The sequence below is a fragment of the Leucopleurus acutus genome (genome assembly GCF_964270905.1).
Source record: "Leucopleurus acutus genome assembly, chromosome: 2".
Taxonomy (NCBI): Eukaryota; Metazoa; Chordata; class Mammalia; order Artiodactyla; family Delphinidae; genus Leucopleurus; species Leucopleurus acutus.
Genome location: NC_139143.1, coordinates 65,369,707 through 65,389,889, shown reverse-complemented (window position 1 = coordinate 65,389,889; position 20,183 = coordinate 65,369,707). Strand labels below are relative to the sequence as shown.

The 20,183-nt window shown below is 36.8% G+C and overlaps 1 protein-coding gene across 6 annotated transcripts in view; it reads left to right on the top strand.

Annotated features, from left to right (window-relative positions):
• Positions 1–20,183, top strand: part of DNM3 (dynamin 3) — a gene marked incomplete at both ends in the record, with an annotated part of 577,972 nt that overhangs the window by 81,078 nt on the left and 476,711 nt on the right. For all 6 annotated transcript variants that reach the window (XM_082834657.1, XM_082834656.1, XM_082834654.1 and 3 more), the window contains one exon: positions 15,439–15,512. In XM_082834657.1, coding sequence (XP_082690783.1) covers positions 15,439–15,512 — 74 coding nt within the window. The remainder of the gene's footprint in view (positions 1–15,438; positions 15,513–20,183) is intronic.

Sequence of the window (20,183 nt, the reverse complement as noted above, 5' to 3'; positions counted from 1 at the left end):
TTGGCATCTGAAGTGTTAGGGAGATGGGGGCAGTCTTATAGGACTGAACTCTTAACTTGTGGAATCTTATGCGATCTCTGTGTAGATGGTATCAGAATTCAGTTGAATTCTTGGGAACTCTGCTCATGTCAGAATTGTCGTTAGTGTGGGGAGCCCCTCACCCACCCCATACACATTGGAAATTGAGTTTCAGAACACCAAAAGATGCACTAATCTTTCATATTTTATGGATATCCACTTTATTTTGGAAACTTATTTTTATTAAAAATTCTTCCAGGAAATGTCCACCAGATGTGACTTCCTGGGCCTTTTGTATTTTAAATATGTCTCCAACAAGTAATAATAATAGGAAGAAAAAGAGCTCACGTTTATTGAAATCCTGCTATGTGCTCTATGCATATTATTTAATCCTTTCAACAATGCTTTAGAGTATATAATTCTATTTTTATTTTATAGACCTCCACCCTGAGATTTAGAGAGCTGATAGCCAAGGTAATATAGACTTAATGAGCAGTAGAGCTGCTATTTGAACCCAAGTCTTTTTTGGAAACAAAGTTTGTTTGTGTCCCACCACATTGTGCTGCAAGGCAGAAATAATTCCAGGCAGGCTCTGTTTTTAAACATACCCAGAATCTGACCGCCTCTCGCTACCTTCACTGTTACCATCCTGGTTCAATGCTCCATGATGTTTTGCTTCTTTTTTATTCTAACATTTTCTGTTTTCCATACTTCTCTCTATGGACTCTAGTTTATTCTTAATAGCTGAAGTGATCCTTTAAAATAAGTCAGATTAATAGTTCCTGATTTCACATTTCTCCCTCTGACCTAATCTCTGATTTCTTTCCTTTGCTAATTCCTTTCTAGCATGATCTGCACAGCTAATTCACTCCACCCCTTCAAGTCATTTTCTCATTGAGCCCTACCCTGACCGACTATTTAAAACTGTAACCCCAAAGGGACTTAATATGCAATAATCTAGGATTTTCAAGCTCTTGATAAAGTTCTTAAAACTCAAATTCTTTGCTTCAATGTTAAACAATAACTTTTTAAATGTTGAAATACAGAATTGGAATATATGTAAACTACCGCAAACATATATAGCCTTAAGTGGAATAGTGAAGATGCACCTAGTGTTTTTCAAACATTGACTATATCTCTTTGTAAGAGATACATTTTACATTGTGACCCAGTGGATGTTTATAAAATTGAAACAAAAGTATTGTGAAATACTTAACATTTCTACATGTGATATACTGGGATATTTTCTATTGAATTATATTCCTTTCCGTTATAAAAAGTATGTTGGTTATGATTTATAAAATTGATTTCATCACCTACTTATTGGTCAGATCCCATAGTGTAAAAAATATTGGCTTATTGCATCTCAAATCTCATTGACTCAGGAGTTAAGATATGAATCTTGAGCACTGACTTCATGAAAATATAAACTGTAGAGAGTGACAGCTGAAACTTCACTTTAGTTTTGAGTTATTGGCATGTGACTATTAGTGAATATTTACGATATTCACATTAACAAAAGTAATAGATTTAGTTGCATAAATTTGTAATTAAATGATTTGAAGTGCTTCTATTTTGTTAATATTGTGTACTAATGTTAGAACTCTTGTGCTACATGCTACTTTCCATCTAATAATCAAGAGATTTCGTTCTATCTTTTCTTCCCTCACTTCCAAATCTCAGTATTTTCATTTTCAGTTGATTGGCATTTATTTTTCGACCTATGTTGATATTAAAAACTAACAATGAGGAAAAATATTCAATAATGAAAAAATATTGATAATTTATGCTCCATAAAGTATTACAACAATAATTCATAAATACATAACCCTACATAGCCTATCACACATTAAATTTTTTAGCATCTTATTTCTGAGGGTAGAAAACATTTAATAGGTATTATCTCTGTAATATTTACTGATATAGTATATTCTCTAAATTTAAAATTTCCTAATATGATCTTTATTAAAAGTAAGAAACCCATATTCCAAGCTGTCTTTAATCATTGTCATCTTACATGCCCTGCTCCAGCCACAATAAATTATTTAGCCAATCCGTTTCTTCCTTCTTTCTTCCTCTCTTCTTGCCTGCCTTCCTTCCTCCCTTTTGTCCTTTCCTCAATAGTTTTGAGTACCTGCTATGTGCCATGCATGGTAGTAGGGAGAAAATAAAAGACATAATCCTTTGCCTTCGTTGGATTTAAACTGGATACAAATATCCCCAGTTGTGGAAGTGAAAACAGGAAGCCTTAAGATTGCTTAGAAAGCCACTGATGGGATTAGATTCTGTGTATCTTGATTTACTTCTAACATCAGACTGATAGAGCATTGGAAGTGGCAGAGGTGTTCTCAGACATTAGTTCAGTCCTCATATTTTAAAGATGTTTTAGAAAACTGAGTCTTATAGATTAAATGATGTGTTGAAGTCACAACTGGAACCTGAGCTGGGTTTTTGACCAGTACTTTTATACCACCTCCTCTCTTTTTTGTGATATTGTCTACCCAGATCCCATGTTGTCATATACTTTTATATGTGGTTTGTGTTGTTAAAGATCTCTTTTCATAATGCACACACTGAACTATAGACTTTTATACCATTATTGGTTTTGTTTCTTGAAATTATAATTGGAACTATTAGAGATACATCTGTGGAAAGGCAATGAAAGGGGGCCATTAAGTGCTAATAAATGCCTCTCCTTATGAGAATGGAAATTTTTTCTAAGTATTTGAGCTCTTTTCACTGGTGCTCTTAAGTGGCTAGAAATAAAATTTGCAATACGCTTGTGGAATACTCTAGATGCCAGGGGATTCATTTCATTCTGCATTTGAATTGAGCACATTGTAGTTGGAGAATGTTTGTTGGTTTAAGCTTTCATTCCATGTTTTGCATTAACCTTTATTATGGAAAGCAGTAGAACAATACTGAGAGCTCTTAGAGAATAGTCTTTAGGTAGCTGATGACTTTCCAGGAAGCAGCTGAAAAGGTTAAAGTTATAGGTGTTTATTTTGATATATTTTCCTTTTCATATTACCCAAAACTTTTCAGTATGACAAACTGAATCTAGTTTACCCTAAATTCACATGCCTATGGCTAGCAGATCATCAAAGATACTTGTTGCTATGGATATATATATATATATATATATATATGTTCTGAAACAAATTTGGGTAATTAATTACTAAATAGATTTCAGGATAACTTACTACTACTACTTTTTTTTTTTTTTTTTTTGCGGTACGCGGGCCACCGTTGTGGCCTCTCCCGTTGCGGAGCACAGGCTCCGGACGCGCAGGCTCAGCGGCCATGGCTCACGGGCCCAGCCGCTCCGCGGCACGTGGGATCCTCCCGGACCGGGGCACGAACCCGCGTCCCCTGCATCGGCAGGCGGACTCCCAACCACTGCGCCACCAGGGAAGCCCACTACTACTATTTTTGCTAAAAATAATGATGATGATGATGGTTATAATGATAGCAGCTAATATTTTTGACCACTTACTATGTGCTGGGTGTTACTATAAGTACTTCAGTCTTCCTGTCTGTGATTTCAAAATGCAGAATCCTCTAAAAATTGAATATTTTTGTAATTCATTTGGCAAAACTTATATTGACCTAAATTCATTTACTGGCAAACTTTACGTGACTGATGTGAGGTTATTCAGTTTGTCTTTATCGCTGTTAGTGTGAATATTCGTTTGTTTTGCTATAGATATACTAGTAGCAAATATGTGTTAGATATATTAGCCTGTTTGATTTCAGGGTGCTGCTTCAGATTTCATTACACAATGTAAGTTTCATGCATGATTTTACCATTCTCAAATCAGAAAAAAATTAAAAAAAATTTTAAATTGAAGTATAGTTGAGTTACATTGTTGTGTTAGTTTCTGGTATACAGTGAAGTGATTCAGTTATACATATATATATTCTTTTTCATATTTTCCATTATGGTTTATTACAGGATATTGAATATAGTTCCCTGGGCTATACAGTAGGACCTTGTTTTTAAATCTATTTTGTATATAGTAGTTTGTATCTGCTAATCCCAAACTCTTACCACCCCCTTTCCCCTTTAGTAACCATAGATTTGTTTTCTGTGTCTGGGAGTCTGTTTCTCAAATCAGAAAAAAATTGAGTTGCATTATCATATTTGGCCAACAACAGGTAAAGGGTTGTATTGTCTCCACCGCCACCCCAACTTACAGATGAGGAAACTGAGCCAGTTAGCAATGGATTTTGAATTTAAACCCAGGCATTTTAGTGCTAGTATCTGTGCTCTTAACCACCATGCTATACTGCCTTAAAAATAAGTCTTTAGAAGCATTTCACAGACATAATTATTATATTATTTATCTAATAAAACTCCAGTAAAGATAAATTCAAATTTGAAAATAATTACTCCATTTATATCTCTCTGTTCTGCTTCCTATGTTAAATGCTATCTTAAACATTCATTTTTTTAGTAGATTCTGTCAGATGTGATTGTTTTATCTTCAACCTAATGGTCTGTTCTCCTTTGGACTTCTTAAATTTTCAAAAGCTTGTGTGCTCGTTTTTTAAAGCATGCTGGGGGACTTCCCTGGTGGTGCAGTGGTTAAGAGTCTGCCTGCCAATGCAGGGGACATGGGTTCAAGCCCTGGTCCGGGAAGATCCCACATGCCACAGAGCAACTAAGCCCGTGTGCCACAACTACTGAGCCTGTGCTCTAGAGCTCGTGAGCCACAACTACTGAGCCCACGTGCCACAGCTGCTGAAGCTTGTGTGCCTAGAGTCTGTGCTCTGCAACAAGGGAAGCCACTGCAATGAGAAACATGTGCACTGCAGCGAAGAGTAGCCCCCGCTCGCTTTCTCTGCAACTAGAGAAAGCCTGTGTGCAGCAACGAAGACCCAAGGGAACCAAAAATAAATAATTAATTAATTAAAAAATAAAGCTTGCTGGGTCTTACAAGAAAGAGGAAACATTGCTGCTGAGGCAAATGATACTTTGAGGTGCTTTATACTCTAAATAAAGAAGGAAGCCACCAAGCAATTTAGTATAGCAAATAATTTGGACAGTAAAAAAAAAATGGTCACCTTAGTTACATACTCTCAGTTTACTGATTGTTGGCGGACATGTAGTTTACATATTACTCTTGACATATACAAATGAGCAATATGGTCTAATGGGTATGCTCAGAGAAGTATAGATAGAGAAAATAATTCTTAAGTTTATTCATTAATATGCCTTCTTTAGTCAGCAGAGTTTATTGAATAGTAAGAAGGAATTATTTGAACTCTGTTATGTGTTTCCACTGGCTACTTTTAGTACATTTAAGGACTTGGAGCTATTAAAAATATTTTTCCTAAACTTTTATTGGGAATATAGTTTCAAAGGTAACTTCTAAGATAAGAAATAACTAAACATTTATTATGTGTGTATTTTAAATATATATATTCATGTTTATATAAATATATAACCATCTGTTAGATATTGAGTGCTTTTCCTTTTTCCCTAGTTCTTTGATCTTTAAAATTTTCGTAATCAATGATATAGGATCACAGGAAAAAGTCAATTAAACAGACAAGAAAAAACACATTTCAGGTAAGAAAATAAAACAATAGACCACATACATGATACCTATATCTTTAATTATGAATGTGTATTTATTTTTTAAAAGTCACCCCTTAAAATTTATCTTCCCAATAAATTCAGTTTTCATTCCTAGAATGCTGACTTTAATGTGTTTACCAAGTCACCACTGAGCATGTTCTTTGTGCCACGTGCTATGCCAAACACCGGCGTTATAGAAATGAGGTTCCTGTCGTAGGGAGCTTGTCTAGGAAAGGGGATGTGACTGGGGTTCGTGGTACTTTGGAATAAAGAGGAGGAGCATCTAAATATACTGTCATATCAGGAAATACTTGCCATGCATAGGAAGCTCTGCCAACATTCTATCTTTAAGGGTGAGATGGGTAAAGAAAGGTGCATTGGGTAAGGGCTTCTGTGGTAGAGGAGTCAACACAAGGCTCTGAAATTAGTGTGAAGTCACTTGAGAACCAGATGTTCTGGGAATAAAAGATTTGTGAGGGGGAATAATGGATGAAGCTTCTAGAGTGTTAGGGAGGAACTGGATTCAAGGATCCACTTAAAGCTGTCCTTGACAATTGGAAATCTTGTTCCCATTGACAAAAACACTATACGGTGTGGCTGTGGCTCTCTGTTTTGTTTTCATGGAGAAAATGACCTATACTTTTGGGCTATTTTTTTCTTCCAGTGTCTCAGAAAAAGTGAAAACAGAGAGTACAGTATTGGCTAGGGAAGTTTCTACCCTTATTCATACTTTCCTTCCATCACCCTGCCAAGGAACCTGTAGTACACATTCAGGACCAAGGACAGTAATTGGGCCACATTTCTCCAAGTTATGCCTTAGTAGGGGAGGGGTTGAAGTGGGCTGCCTAGATCAACTTTGCCTAGTCATTGGATAAGTGTTCTCTCGCCCTTGTTTCTCACTGAGTGTGGTCTTCCACACATGGGCCTTTCCTAGCCATTGTGGTGTCAAAGTACAAAGGTCTGAGGTTCATGAATGGGATTCATGGAAAAAGGGGCACGGGACGCCTTTCAGTTTCTTTGATAGCCAGGCTTTAGGCCTGCCTCTTAACTTGGCCAAATGAAGGTTACATATGATCAGGCCCATGTTTTCAGGGTTGTGAAGGGAATGTATTGGGGTTTGAGGCAAAGGCTGTCTGACCTTGTCCTTTCCACACATCTCTTTTAAAAACCCTGCAGGAAGGGGTGACCAACAGAACTGAATGTTTAGCACCCTGGGTTCTCTTATTTTTCTTTGATCTGTAGTACATATTTTCAATGGGGGTGAGATTGCCCCTGAGGGGGCAAAAATTGATTCTTGGGGGTCAAAAAGAATCTTACTCTTTTTATGTATAAAGCATAGATGTACATGCTGTACATATACTATAGTACAGCTGTGGTATTAAATTTAATGGGAGGAAATTAATGCGGAAAATGTCTAATAAGGCTTCTTATGTGCACAGTAGTAAATAAGAAAGTTGAGAAACATGTCTAAACCATGCTGTCTCTCTTTTTCTTTCTCATTCTCTTTGTTAGGCAGTGCAAGGCTGGTTCAGTGACTCATAATGCCATCACTATTCTGGACTCTGTCTTTTTTTTCTCTGCCATTCTTAGTGCATAGCTTTCTTCTTCAAGGTTGCCTTGTGATGTAAGATGGTTGCTGCAGCTCTGCTATCATGTATAACTGAGAGGGAGAAAGAGAGGGTAGGGCCAAAGGTATACATCAGTTAAATTAGGTCCTTTCAAAGGAACTATCTGTGATGTCACTCAGCAACCTCTTAATTATATCTTACTGACTAAAATATAATTGTGTGGACACCCCATTTATAAGGGAGGCTGGGAAGTGTAGGTTTATTTATTTATTTACCTATTTAAGTTGGGCACATTGCCATTCTCAACAAAATTGGGATTCTGTTAATAGGAAATAATGGGCAAATGGTTATTGGGTAGGCAACTAACAGTCTCTTCAGTTGTCCCTTTGTCATTCATTTGCACGGCAGCTACCCAGGGTAAGGTATAATCTGTGATTTGAAATAGAATGACAGCTAAGTGCCTCTACTTGATGCTGGGACTCATTAATCTGGTGCTTTAAATTCTTGAACTGACTTTGTGAATAAGTAATTAAAATGGATTACATATGAAGGCATTAAATTTTTGAGAGCATTTCCTAGTGGGGAGAACACATGGTATTTGTAAACTGTGAACTGGCTTCTTCCTTCAGTTTACAGATCTCTGACTCAGAAACTTTTGCATTTTGAATATTGCAATGGGAACCATTAATTATTGGTTAATTATATTTAATGAAAACATATTGCTTAGAAATTCTGAGTTTTGTGAATGAAAGGTAAATATTGAAATTTCTTAGATGTTTGTAAAAAAAAAATAAAAGCACTGTGTTTCTTGCGTTTGGATTTGCAACTATGTTTTTCAAACAAAATGATGGTGGTATTTATTGAATACCACAAATTATAGAGTAAATGATAGCCCCAAAATGTGATCTTTTACAAATCAGTAGATGCTAATATTCTTACTGTGTGCCAAGAATTTAGGGGAAAAAGGAAACTGTGGTGGAAAACTTCCAATTAAATGTGTGGATTTTGGCATAATTACTTCCTTCAGCAATTAAAGTGGCATTGTAATGGCTGGCAAAGCTCGAGATTAGGGCATGCAAACACAAAGCCATTTTAACAGCGCCATTGTGTTCAGTGTGTGGAATACATGACCTCAGTCCTTCTTGGGGCAGGGAGTAAACAGTATTTGGCAGTGACCTATCTCTGTTTCTCTCTCCTATTTCTCTCCCTCTTTTTCCTCTTTTCCTTTCTCTCTTTAAAATTGAGTTATCATTTTGAAAGACTGTGAGATAATAATCCTACCGGGACTGTTTTGGAACACATAAAATTACATTTTGAGGATAATTTTTAGAAGAGACTTCTCTGTTTTTAAGGAATGATTTTTAAAAGTATATTGGCCCTTGGATTTTTAAAAATATTGTTTCCTTCAAATTCTATTCTGTGTCTTCAGACATTCAGTAATACTTGCCTCCCTGATGTTCTGTATTGTGTACTTTGGTGAATACTGTTAGATCTTAAACATTCATAAATAAAATATTAATTTCAATGACCTCAGCAAATTACTGGTAAATCAAAAGTCATCTTGCCTGTTCTTTCTGTCCATGGTAAAATGCCACTTAGTTGTCTGCTTGTTGAGAATCAAATATGAGAATGTTTTTCTTCCATGTTTTGAATATATGGGCAATAAGAAAACATCCTGAAAGAGTAGGTGGAAAGTGTTAAAAATAATACCTGGGCACTGAAGGAGGCACTGGGAGGAACACAGGGATGAGGGAGCAGATGTGTAAATAGACCAGTATGACAAGTGTGTGTTGAGAGTTTAGGTAGAGGCATGTACAGGGGGATTTCAAAGAAGGTGTACAGGGGGATTTCAAAGAAGGTGTACAGGGGGATTTTCTTGGAGAATGTGATATGGAGCTGAGTATTGAAGATTAAGTAGGAGTTGACTAGATGGAGAAGTGGGGAGAGCGCATCCCATGAGGGAAGCATGGAATATGCCAAGGAACGTGCCTGAGAGCACAGGTGAACACTGAAACTTCCACTAGGATGCACACTTTTTTTGTTGTTGTTTACAGTTTGGATTTCATGCTAAAGACAGTGGGGAGTCATTTAATGATTTAGAGTCTGCAAATGTTGTGATGGGACTTATGTTCCTCTTGAGGTTGGATTGGAGGGTGCTCAAATTGGATGCAGGGAAATTAATTGGGAGATTATTGTGGTAGTCTGTATGAGAGTTGGAGGCACCTGGAACGGGGATTGAAATAGAGAAGAGAGGATGCATTTAAGCGATATTAAGGTAGAATCAGCAGGACTTGGTGGCCATTTTGGAGCATGAAGACAGACGATGATGGTGGATGGATGATTTCCATGTACTTGGTTTGGCTGACATGTATGGATGCTGATGATGTGGATTGTGATTGAGAATAAAGGAGGAGAAACATGTTGGATAGATGATAATGAGTTGAATTGTAGAGAATAGTTTTGAGACATCTAAGTGCAGATGTCTAAGAGGCTAGTGTGACTTTGGAATACCTCTGACTTCTGGTATTTAACTTATTGCTCTGGGGACTCTTTCTCAATCTCTTCGTTAGTTCTACTTCTTTCAGGTGCTCATTAACTATTGGTATTTTCCAGACTCCATATTCATCACTCTTCTCCACTCTGTTCCTACTCATCTGTTCTCTTGGCTTTAACAACCTGCTCCAATGAAGACTCACAAATTATTATCTCTACACAGGACCTTTATCCTAAGTTCCAGTTGCTCAGTCTAACTATGTACTTGTTGTCTTAATCTAGATATTCTCTAGGTATCTAAAGGTCAACATATCCTCATCTTCTCCCATTTTTTTTTTTTACAGTGTAGCATAGTCTAATGCTCAGGAGCACAGATGCTAGAGTCACACTTTCTAGGTTTGAGTCCTAGATCTGTCACTAGCTTTGTGACTTTGAGGAAATTATGTAGCGTTTCTGTGCCTCAGTGTTTCCATCGGTGAAGTGAGAATAACAATAGTATCTACCTCATAGGGTTGTTATGAAGATCAAATGAGAATGATGCCTGGCACATGGTAGATACTATATATATCAACTATAACCAGATATTTCTGTATTTCCTATTCTGATTAATGGCACCACTATTCAATCAGCTTCCCAAACCAGAAATATCCTGGTGGCTATTAACTCCTTCATATCATTTCATTCCACATCAAAGTGATCATTAAGTCCTGTCAGTTGTCCATCCTCTCTGTTGTCTTCTCTCCATCTTCACTATCACTGCCTTGAATAACCTTTATCATCTTCTTCCTCAGTGACCTAGACTGGTTAGTGACTAGCCTCCCTGTCTTTTGTTTCCCCTTTTCAACATTCTCTGTAGAGTCCCCCAGTGAACTGTAAATCTGATCACTGAAAACTCTTCAGTGCTCTCCTGTTTTCATAGAAAGAAAAAAAGTACAAGTGAAGCCTCTAAGGTCTCCTCCTGCCTCCTTCTCCAGAGACTTCTCCACCTCATTCTGACCTTTCTTTAATATTTACAGTTCCATAATGTTCTGTGTTATGTAGATCTCCCATGTCTTTACACATTCCCTGTGGATCCCCTGTGGGAATGCCTCATCTTATGTCTCTCTGAAATTGTTTCTGGCTGGTCCCCCAAGCAGAATAGATTATTCCCTGCTTTGCATTGATACTTCAACTTGGGTGGAGCTTAACCATAGAGTCTGTCATGCTTACTGTAGTCATTTGCATTTTGTTTCCCACTCCCCTCCCCAAGACTAAGATGATTTGGCTTTGAATGGATCAGCTACATGAATTAACTTATTGGAGGGTATGAGTTATATCTCTTGGCTTCAGTCAAGAGCAGATGTTAGACATTTATTTACTGAACAGATCACCTGGTTAGTCATCATTACATCTATATTGAACAAAAGCATGTCCATAGTTTATTTTCTGCTAAGGGGGGGAAATTCCTTTTAGCTTTGTTGATACAGCCATTGCTCTCTTTTTAGGCTTCCAAAGATCAATCATTTCCTAATTGAGCAATGATAATATTTCTTGATAACTAAGTTTCTGGAAGAGCCAATAAGAAATGTTATCAAGGTGGTTCTTAGACCATAGCATGGGAACTGTTCTCTCCTTTTTGTTCAGGAATCAGGAAACCATGAAAGAGCATTGACTTTTTGTCTGAAGACTAGCGGTTAAGACTGTGTAGATTAATGCTTTATTGAGATGGGTTGAGAGAGAAGAAAGACATTTGAATCGTAGCTGCTATGTGGCATAGAGAGGGAAGCACTACTCCTGCCTTAAAATCTGTACAGTCCAATCATAGATGAGGCATTCAGGCTAAAGAAGGGAGTCAATTTAATACTGCTTAGTCTCCAGATTACTCTTCTTGCTCTACCTTGAAGGTCCATTTTTCAGGAAAATGGCACACAAATTTAAATCCACAGTAATACTAAAGGCACAGTCTTTTTTTCTGCATTAATTTAGCAAAGTAATTTTTCTGTAAGATCTACCTACAGAAGAACCAACCACCTATTGCACAGAAAATAATAACATTCAAATGGATGGTTGTACTCAATGGATAATGAATTATTCATGATTGTTTGTATCAGTGCCTTGGCTCCCTGTTGATGGAGGCAGGAATAAGGAACTGAGCTTTCCAAATCAGTGCAGCTGGTCAATATCAAAGTGACAGTTCAGGTGGGATCTGAGCCTCCTCACCTCCAAATTTCATTCATGAAATGTTAAAAATTGTCAAGGCTTTTTTTCTTTACGTGAGAGGATGCTAAAATATCAGGGAAAACACCCTGCGGTTGTATTGTAGCAATAATAATAGTACTACTTTTTTCTGTGGTGCTTTGGTTTTTAAAAATTTCCCATGTGTTGCATTTCCTTTAATTCATAGGATTATCTCAATTTAGTAGAAAAAGAAACTGAGGTTTAGAGAATTTTGCCCATTCAGTGGCAGAACTGTGGTTCAATGAGAAGTCCTCTGTGTTTCATTTGAGGGCTCACCCCCTTACCTCTCACAGCAGGGGTGTGCTGGGCATATGGTTTTCATGCTGCTGGGTCATCAGAATGACATGAATCTTCAGGGTGCCAGATTAGTCACTCAGTCTTCAGAAGAGAGAAATTTCTCTCTCGTGCTTCGTGGCACTCAGATACTCCTGTGAAGTCAGGAGAGACTTCAAAATAGCAGGATTTGGTTACCAAATCTTTTGACTTTTGGTGAAAATGTATGTGTTGGAGGTAGGACTGGTGAGAGCCATGAAGGGGATACTTGAAAACATTTATTACTCTTAAAGCAAAGTTCTGTTTGCTTAATAAAAACGTAGAGAAAAGTGTTAGCTATGTCTGTCGGCTTACTTTTTAGCCAAACACATGATAATTATTTGTTATTTAAGATGTTTGATACCTTCTCTTTTGCTTTGATAATGTTCAAATGATTGTTACTAAATCTACATCATAAATACATGGTCACAAGCATGAGTTGAAGCAGATCCCAGCACGAAGGTATTAAGTAACGAAACCTCCTTTCTTCCTTCTTCCTTCTCTCCTTTATTTTCTACATCTTTTTCTTAAAGAAAATATTTTATTGATTTGTTAAATGCCATTATTTAGACATTTAAGACATGTATATTTATCTTTGGCATCTATACATCCTAAAACCTCATTCATGGCCCTAATAACTCAAACAGATGGCCTCCAGCTCTTTGCTCTGGAGTTTTGTGTCATTTTCCCTTTATACATTTTGATTCTCAAATTAACTTTTCCTTTTTAGGTCTAGGCACAGAGTAGATGCCCTCCTTGTTTTTTTTAAAGTGATTACTGAAAACATCCAAACTAACAAATATTCTGATACAGTTCCTGAAGAATATTAAGAGTATCTGATTACATGTATTTGGATGTTTTTAAAAGGAGAGTGTTTGTCTCTCTCATTTCTGAACTCTAGTGTAATTTATCTGCTCCCTTCTTAATGGTTTTCTTTGTGTATGTATGTCTTTATCTTCCCATTAGATTTCATACTCCTGGTGTCTAATTAGTGCAGGCCCATGCCCACAGCATCTTCCTAGCACTTCTTAGTTTATCAGTGAATTTTTTGATAAGTAAATCATACTATTTATTCAGGTGGCATTTTTTTAAAGAGCAAAAACAAGTCTGTAATTTAACTATTCTCTATTTTAGTTACATATAGTGACATTCCAAATGAAACTTAGCCCTTGGAGTCAAGGAGTAAAGTCATTAACTTAGCTAAGAGGCTGTCAGAATTTACACTAGCACTTGCAAAATAAATTAGTTGTAACTAGGGGAAATTTTGCTTAATTTTATCTCTGTAACTCTCTATTTCCAAAGTATTAGTGGAGCTAAAGCCTTGGATTTTGCAGCATTCTCACTGACCATTACCAATTGTATAAGCTGTTGTTTACTGAAATCCCATCTGTGTTGAAGCTGTGTTCTGTCAATTTTCCTACAAAATTCATAGTATATCCCATGCCATTATTACCCACTAAATCGTTAAGTAACATTTCCTAACTTGAGGCTAGTGGTTCTCAAACTGTAACAGGGAAGAGCTAAATTGGACTCCATGTTTGATCTGTTTCTTTGACTTTAACCTTTGCTTTTTTTTTTTTTTTTTTTTTTTTTCCGGTACGCGGGCCTCTCACTGTTGTGGCCTCTCCCGTTGCGGAGCACAGGCTCCGGACGCGCAGGCTCAGCGGCCGTGGCTCACCGGCCTAGACACTCCACAGCATGTGGGAACTTCCCGTACCGGGGCACGAACCCATGTCCCCTGCATTGTCAGGCGGACTCTCAACTACTGTGCCACCAGGGAAGCCCGCTTTTCGTTGTTTTTGTTATTATAATCATACATAATGGCCTCCCTCAGGTAACCTTGCCCCTCTGCCTGAATGTTAAACCAAAGTGCCTTTGTACATCCTGACCCTGTCCACCTGTGGATGGCTGCCAGAAAGAAGAAATTAACACATCCCCTCCTGGAGGCTGGCCATTCCAGGTGATACTTGCAAAACTTATGGCCATTTTACTTTACTTCCTCATCACCTCCCCCTCTCTGATTCTATAAAAGAAACTGGCATCCAGACCCTGATAAGATAGTTTTTCAGAGACACTAGTCCTCCATCTTCTTTGTCTGCAGGATTTCTGAATAAAGTTGCTATTCCTTGCCTCAACACCTCATCTCCTATTCACTAGCCTGTTGTGCGGCATGCAGAGCGAGCTTGGACTCAATAAAAAAAACCATGGTGAACATCAGAATCCCTTGGAGTTTGTTAAGAGTATAGATGCCACATCTTTCCCCAAACATTTTGAATCTGTAGGTTCAGAATGGATCCTGGGTGTCTGTGGTTATAACACTTTCTGGTGGTCCTGGAACCACTTTTTGGGAAACATTGCCATTGAGTCAGAAATTTATTTTGAATGGAATTCTGTGATTTTTAAAATGATGATCTTCTAAAAGTTGTGAGTCTTTCTAAATGTCTTTAAAAACAGTGTTATAGGTATGTTTATGAATTCTCTTTGACATTGCAGAATCAGTACTGATTTATGTGGCATTATAGATGTAATTATAAAATACTTTCTTTGCAGTTTTATTGGTTTAGTGTATATTAACATGCCATTTTAAACACAATATTTATTTGAAAAATCTCCTTTTTTATAAGCTCCTGTCTATCAGGAATGAGAAAAAACAAAAATCAAATTGCAGTATTTTTTCTGCTGTTAATTTCTACATATGCAATATTTATCTCTGCTTAATCCCACATTTTGTATGACCTTTTATTGGAGAAAAAATTTAGGTATTTAAAAGATACAATCTAATGTGCCTTTATTACCTCTTATAATGGTCAGTATTTCATGGTGTTAATATTCATCTTGAAGCTGGACGGAGTGATGAATTTTTTAATTACCAAAGAGTTTAAGGATTAACTTCCACAGCAAATATTTTTGTAAATCCTTGTTCTCTGAAAATAAAAATGAATTGACAATACACAGTAGTTTAATGCAAACTTTTATTAATTCCAGCTAAATGAATGAATTACATATTCCAGTGAGGTTATTATGATAATGCACGTGGGTTAATATTCATTATAAGGGCCCTTCCCCACCCCCACCCCCTTTTTTATTTTGCAAACCTCTCTTTTATAAGGGGGGGCTAGCATTCTTTAGATATGTGATGCATTGAAAGGTTGAGAATTAGAATTTCTGTGGAACTTGATTTGTAAATTTATAGGTGATCAGAATTCCTTAATATGCCTTAATCTATTCCTTCTTTTTTTTTTTTAGGGACTTTCTCCCTCGAGGGTCAGGCATTGTAACGAGAAGGCCTCTTGTGCTGCAGCTTGTTACTTCCAAAGCAGGTAATGAATGAGGATGTTTGCCACGATGAGTGTATCCTATGGTACCTGTTGTCTCCATTCCTGGCTGTTGGGTTGTAGCAACAGAAACGTTTTTGTGATCACTCTGCTATGGGTAGCTGCCTATATTTCTCTCCAAAATGCCCTCTTCTTCATTGCTTTTTAAATTCCCTTTATTACATTAAATGGAAAGTCTCATTTCTCATTGTAATATATTTATAATTTTACAGTGTGGCATAACCACTAATACCCCTTTGGTATACTTCCTTCCTGTGTGTGTGTGTGTGTGTGTGTGTGTGTGTGTGTGTGTCTGGGAATTTTTTAAAAGTAATTTAACATCCATCTAACACCTGTATGCATATTGTCGACTGAAAAAAAAAAGTGCAACCTAAAAGTTGAGAGTTGTGTTTTATTCAGTGGGAATTTTTAGGGTGTAAAGCCCGGGAGGCAGCATCTCAAGTAACCCTGAGAGACCTGCTCTGAGGAGGCAACGGGGGAGCTAGGATATATAGGAGTTTTGCAACAAAGGGCAGGTAGTAGGAACAAAAGATTACTGTTAATAAAAGAAAACTAGATATCTCAAGGAATTTATCACTTTTCTGAGACTGGGAAGATGCAAGAGTCTAGGCTCAATGAAATCATTTCTTTGATATGTACCTTAGCTGTCTGGGGTCAGTATCTTGTGTTTTCACATCCTGAGTTTCCTCAGGGCTCACCAGCTTACCCTACGTGGTGGCTACAATCACTGATAACTGTGACATCCTTTGTTTACTGATATGGCAGGCAATATTCCATTTATCAATATGTATAGTGTATGTGTATCTATATCTATGTTTATATCCATATCTGGATCTATATCTAATGTGCTGTTTTTGGCCCTCTCCTTAACACCATGGTAATTTGATAGGCAAATGAGCTTTGTTTTCATTTTTGTTTCTCAATAACTGGTGATGTGGAATTTTTTGTGTGCGTTTATTTGGTATTTGTATTTCTTCTTTTGTGAATTGGCTGTTTTTTTTTAATCTTTGCCTATTGCTTTTTGAGGATTTTACTACTTTTCCTAATAATTTCTTTGAATGCTTAAGATTGAAGCACTTGTAAAGTTCATGCCTCATAATTTGCAAAAACAAGGTCATGGAGGTTTACCTGTATGTTTTCTTATAATAATTTTACAGTTTTGATTTTACATTTAGACCTTTGATCCATTTTGAGTTAATTTTTATAAGTGGTACAAAGTAAGAGTTCAACTTCATTTTTTGCATGTGTATATCCAATTGTCCCAGCACCATTTTTAGAAAAGACTATTCTTTCTCCACTGTATGTTTTTTGGCACCTTCATTGAAAATAAATTGGCCATAGATATATGGGTTTATTTCTGGACTCCCAAGTCTATTCAGTTGTTCTATATCTCTGTATTTGTGCCTGTACCATACTCTCTTAATTACCCTTGCTTTCTACTTAGTTTTGAAATTCAGAAGTATGAGTTTTTCTACTTTGTTCTTCCTTTTCAAGGTTGTTTTGGCTATCCTGAGTCCTTTAAAATTCTATGTGAATTTGAGAATCAGTTTGTTTTATCCTAGGAATGCAAGATTGATTTAATATCTGAAAATCAAGTAATGTATCATATCAACAGAATGAAAACAAAAATCACGGGATTGTCTCAATAGACTTAGAATGAGCATTTAAGAAAATCCCATACTCCATCATGAAACACTTAGCAAACTAGGAATAGAAGGCACTTCCTCAACTTAATAAAGGACATGTATGAAAAACTCACAGCTAACATCATACTTAATGGTGAAAGACAGAATGCTTTCCCTCTAATATTGGGAATAAGACAAGGATGTCCACTGTTGTCACTTCTATTCAGTGTTGTACTAGAGGTTCTAGCCAGCGCAGTTGGGCAAGAGAAAAAAAATAAAAGACATCCGTATTGGAGAGGATAGAGTAAAATTATCTCTATTTGCAGGTGATATGATCAAGTACATAAAAGTTCCTAAGGAAGTCACTAAACAACTATTAGAACTAATAAATGAGCTCCACAAGGTTACAGGATACCAGATAAAGATACAAAACTCAATTGTAATTTTATACACTTGCAATGCGCACGATCAAAAACTTGTAGTAAGAAAACAATTCTATTTACAATAGCATCATAAAGAATACACTACTTAGGAATAAATTTAACAAGAAGAGCAAAACTTATACTATGAAAACTACAAACTATTATTTAGATAATTTGAAAAACATCCCATATTCACTGATTGGAAGACTTAATGTAAGATGGCAGTACTTCCCAAATTGATTGATAGAGTCAATGCAATCCTTATCACAATTCAGCTCACTTTTTGGGTAGAAATTGTAGACATTTTAAACCATTTCTTAATGTAAAAAAATCGAAGTTTGATCCAAAGGAATGGACTTGAATGATGTCATTTGAAAAAAGTAAATTAGTTACAAATCTACAATGTACCAGATACTATTTGAAGCTCTGGAGATATAGCAGTGACTAGGACAAAGTCTCTTCCCTTCTGGTGATTTATAGCCTGGTTGTATCATTTTTAATGTATAGAAGGTTTATTCTTTTTGGTTATAAAATCTATACATATACATTTAACAAAAAGTAAATATTTAGCATAATTTTTTCCTTTCCATACTTTTTAAATTTTTTAGCATTTAGTTCAGAAATTTATTTTCATGTATGAAGAAATAATTCTTGCCCCAGTCTCCTTTATCTTATATTCCACTCTTACTGCAATCTATTTCTGAATATCTTTTTTGTTTTAATGTGCCAACACTATAGTGTTGTGCCATGCGGCATATGGGGTCTTAGTTCCCTGACTCGTACCTCCTGCAGTGGAAGTACAAAGTCTTAACCACTGGACTGCCAGGGAAGTCCCTACAGTGTTTTACTTATAACAGGTTTATAATTTGCTTTAATATCTATCTATCAGGGCTATAGTCCTCCCTGCATTATCTATTTATTTATTTATAATTTTTATTATTTTTATTAATTTGAAGAGTTTGAATAACAAAATTTTATTTGTGTAAAACTGATACAGGCTTCTTCTACATTTTAGGCATTCCCAGTTTGGGAGCTTTTTTTTTAAAAATAATTATTGGAGTAAAATTGCTTTACAATGTTGTGTTAGTTTCTGCTGTATAACAAAGTGAATCAGCTGTATGTATACACATATCCCCATATCTCCTCCCTCTTGCGTCTCACTCTCACCGCCCTATCCCACCCCTCTAGGTGGTCACAAGGCACAGAGATGATCTCCCTGTGCTATGTGGCTGCTTCCCACTAGCTATCTATTTTAAATTTGGTAGTGTATATATGTCCATGCCACTTTCTCACGTCGTCCTGGCTTACCCTTCCCTTTACCTGTGTCCTCAAGTCCATTCTCTACGTCTGTTTCTTTACTCCTGTCCTGCACCTAGGTTCTTCAGAACCCTTTTTTTTTGTTTTGTTTTAGATTCCACATATAGTTGTTAGTATACGGTATTTGTTTTTCTCTCTCTGACTTACTTCACTCTGTATGACAGACTCTAGGTCCATCCACCTCACTACAAATAACTCAATTTCATTTCTTTTTATGACTGAGTAATATTCCATTGAATATATGGGCCACATCTTCTTTATCCATTCATCTGTCAATGGGCACTTAGGATACTTCCATGGTCTGGCTATTGTAAATAGTGCTGCAGTGAACATTGTGGTACATGACTCTTTTTGAATTATGGTTTTCTCAGGGTATATGCCCAGTAGTGGGATTGCTGGGTAGTACAGTACTTCTATTCTTAGTTTTTTAAAGAACATCCATACTGTTTTCCATAGTGGCTGAATCAATTTACATTCACACCAACAGTGCAATAGGGTTCCCTTTTCTCCACACCCTCTCCGGGAGTTATTGTTTATAGACTTTTTGATGATGGCCATTCTGAGTGGTGTGAAGTGTTACCTCATTGTAGTTTTGATTTGCATTTCTCTAGTGATTAGAGATGTTGAGCATCCTTTCATGTGTTTGTTGGCAATCTGTATATCTTCTTTGGAGAAATGTCTATTTAGGTTTTCTGCCCATTTTTGGATTAGGTTTTTATTTTTTGATAATTGAGCTGCATGAGCTGCTTGTATGTTTTGGAGATTAATCCTTTGTCAGTTGCTTCGTTTGCAAATATTCTCCCATTCTGAGGGTTGTCTTTTGGTCTTGTTTATGGTTTCCTCTGCTGTGCAAAAGCTTTGAAGTTTCATTAGGTCCCATTTGTTTATTTTTTATTTTATTTATTTAATTTTTGCGGTATGTGGGCCTCCCACCGTTTTGTCCTCTCCCGCTGTGGGGCACAGGCCCTGGACATGCAGGCTCAGCGGCCATGGCTCACAGGCCCAGCTGCTCCGCGGCACGTGAGATACTCCCGGACCGGGGCACGAACCCACGTCCCCTGCATTGGCAGGTGGACCCCCAACCACTGCGCCACCAGGGAAGCTCCCATTTGTTTATTTTTGTTTTTATTTCCATTTCTCTAGGAGGTGGATCAAAAAGGATCTTGCTGTGATGTACATCATAGAGTGTTCTGCCTATGTTTTCCTCTAAGAGTTTGATAGTGTCTGGCCTTACATTTAGGTCTTTAATCCATTTTGAGTTTATTTTTGCATATGGTGTTAGGGAGTGTTCT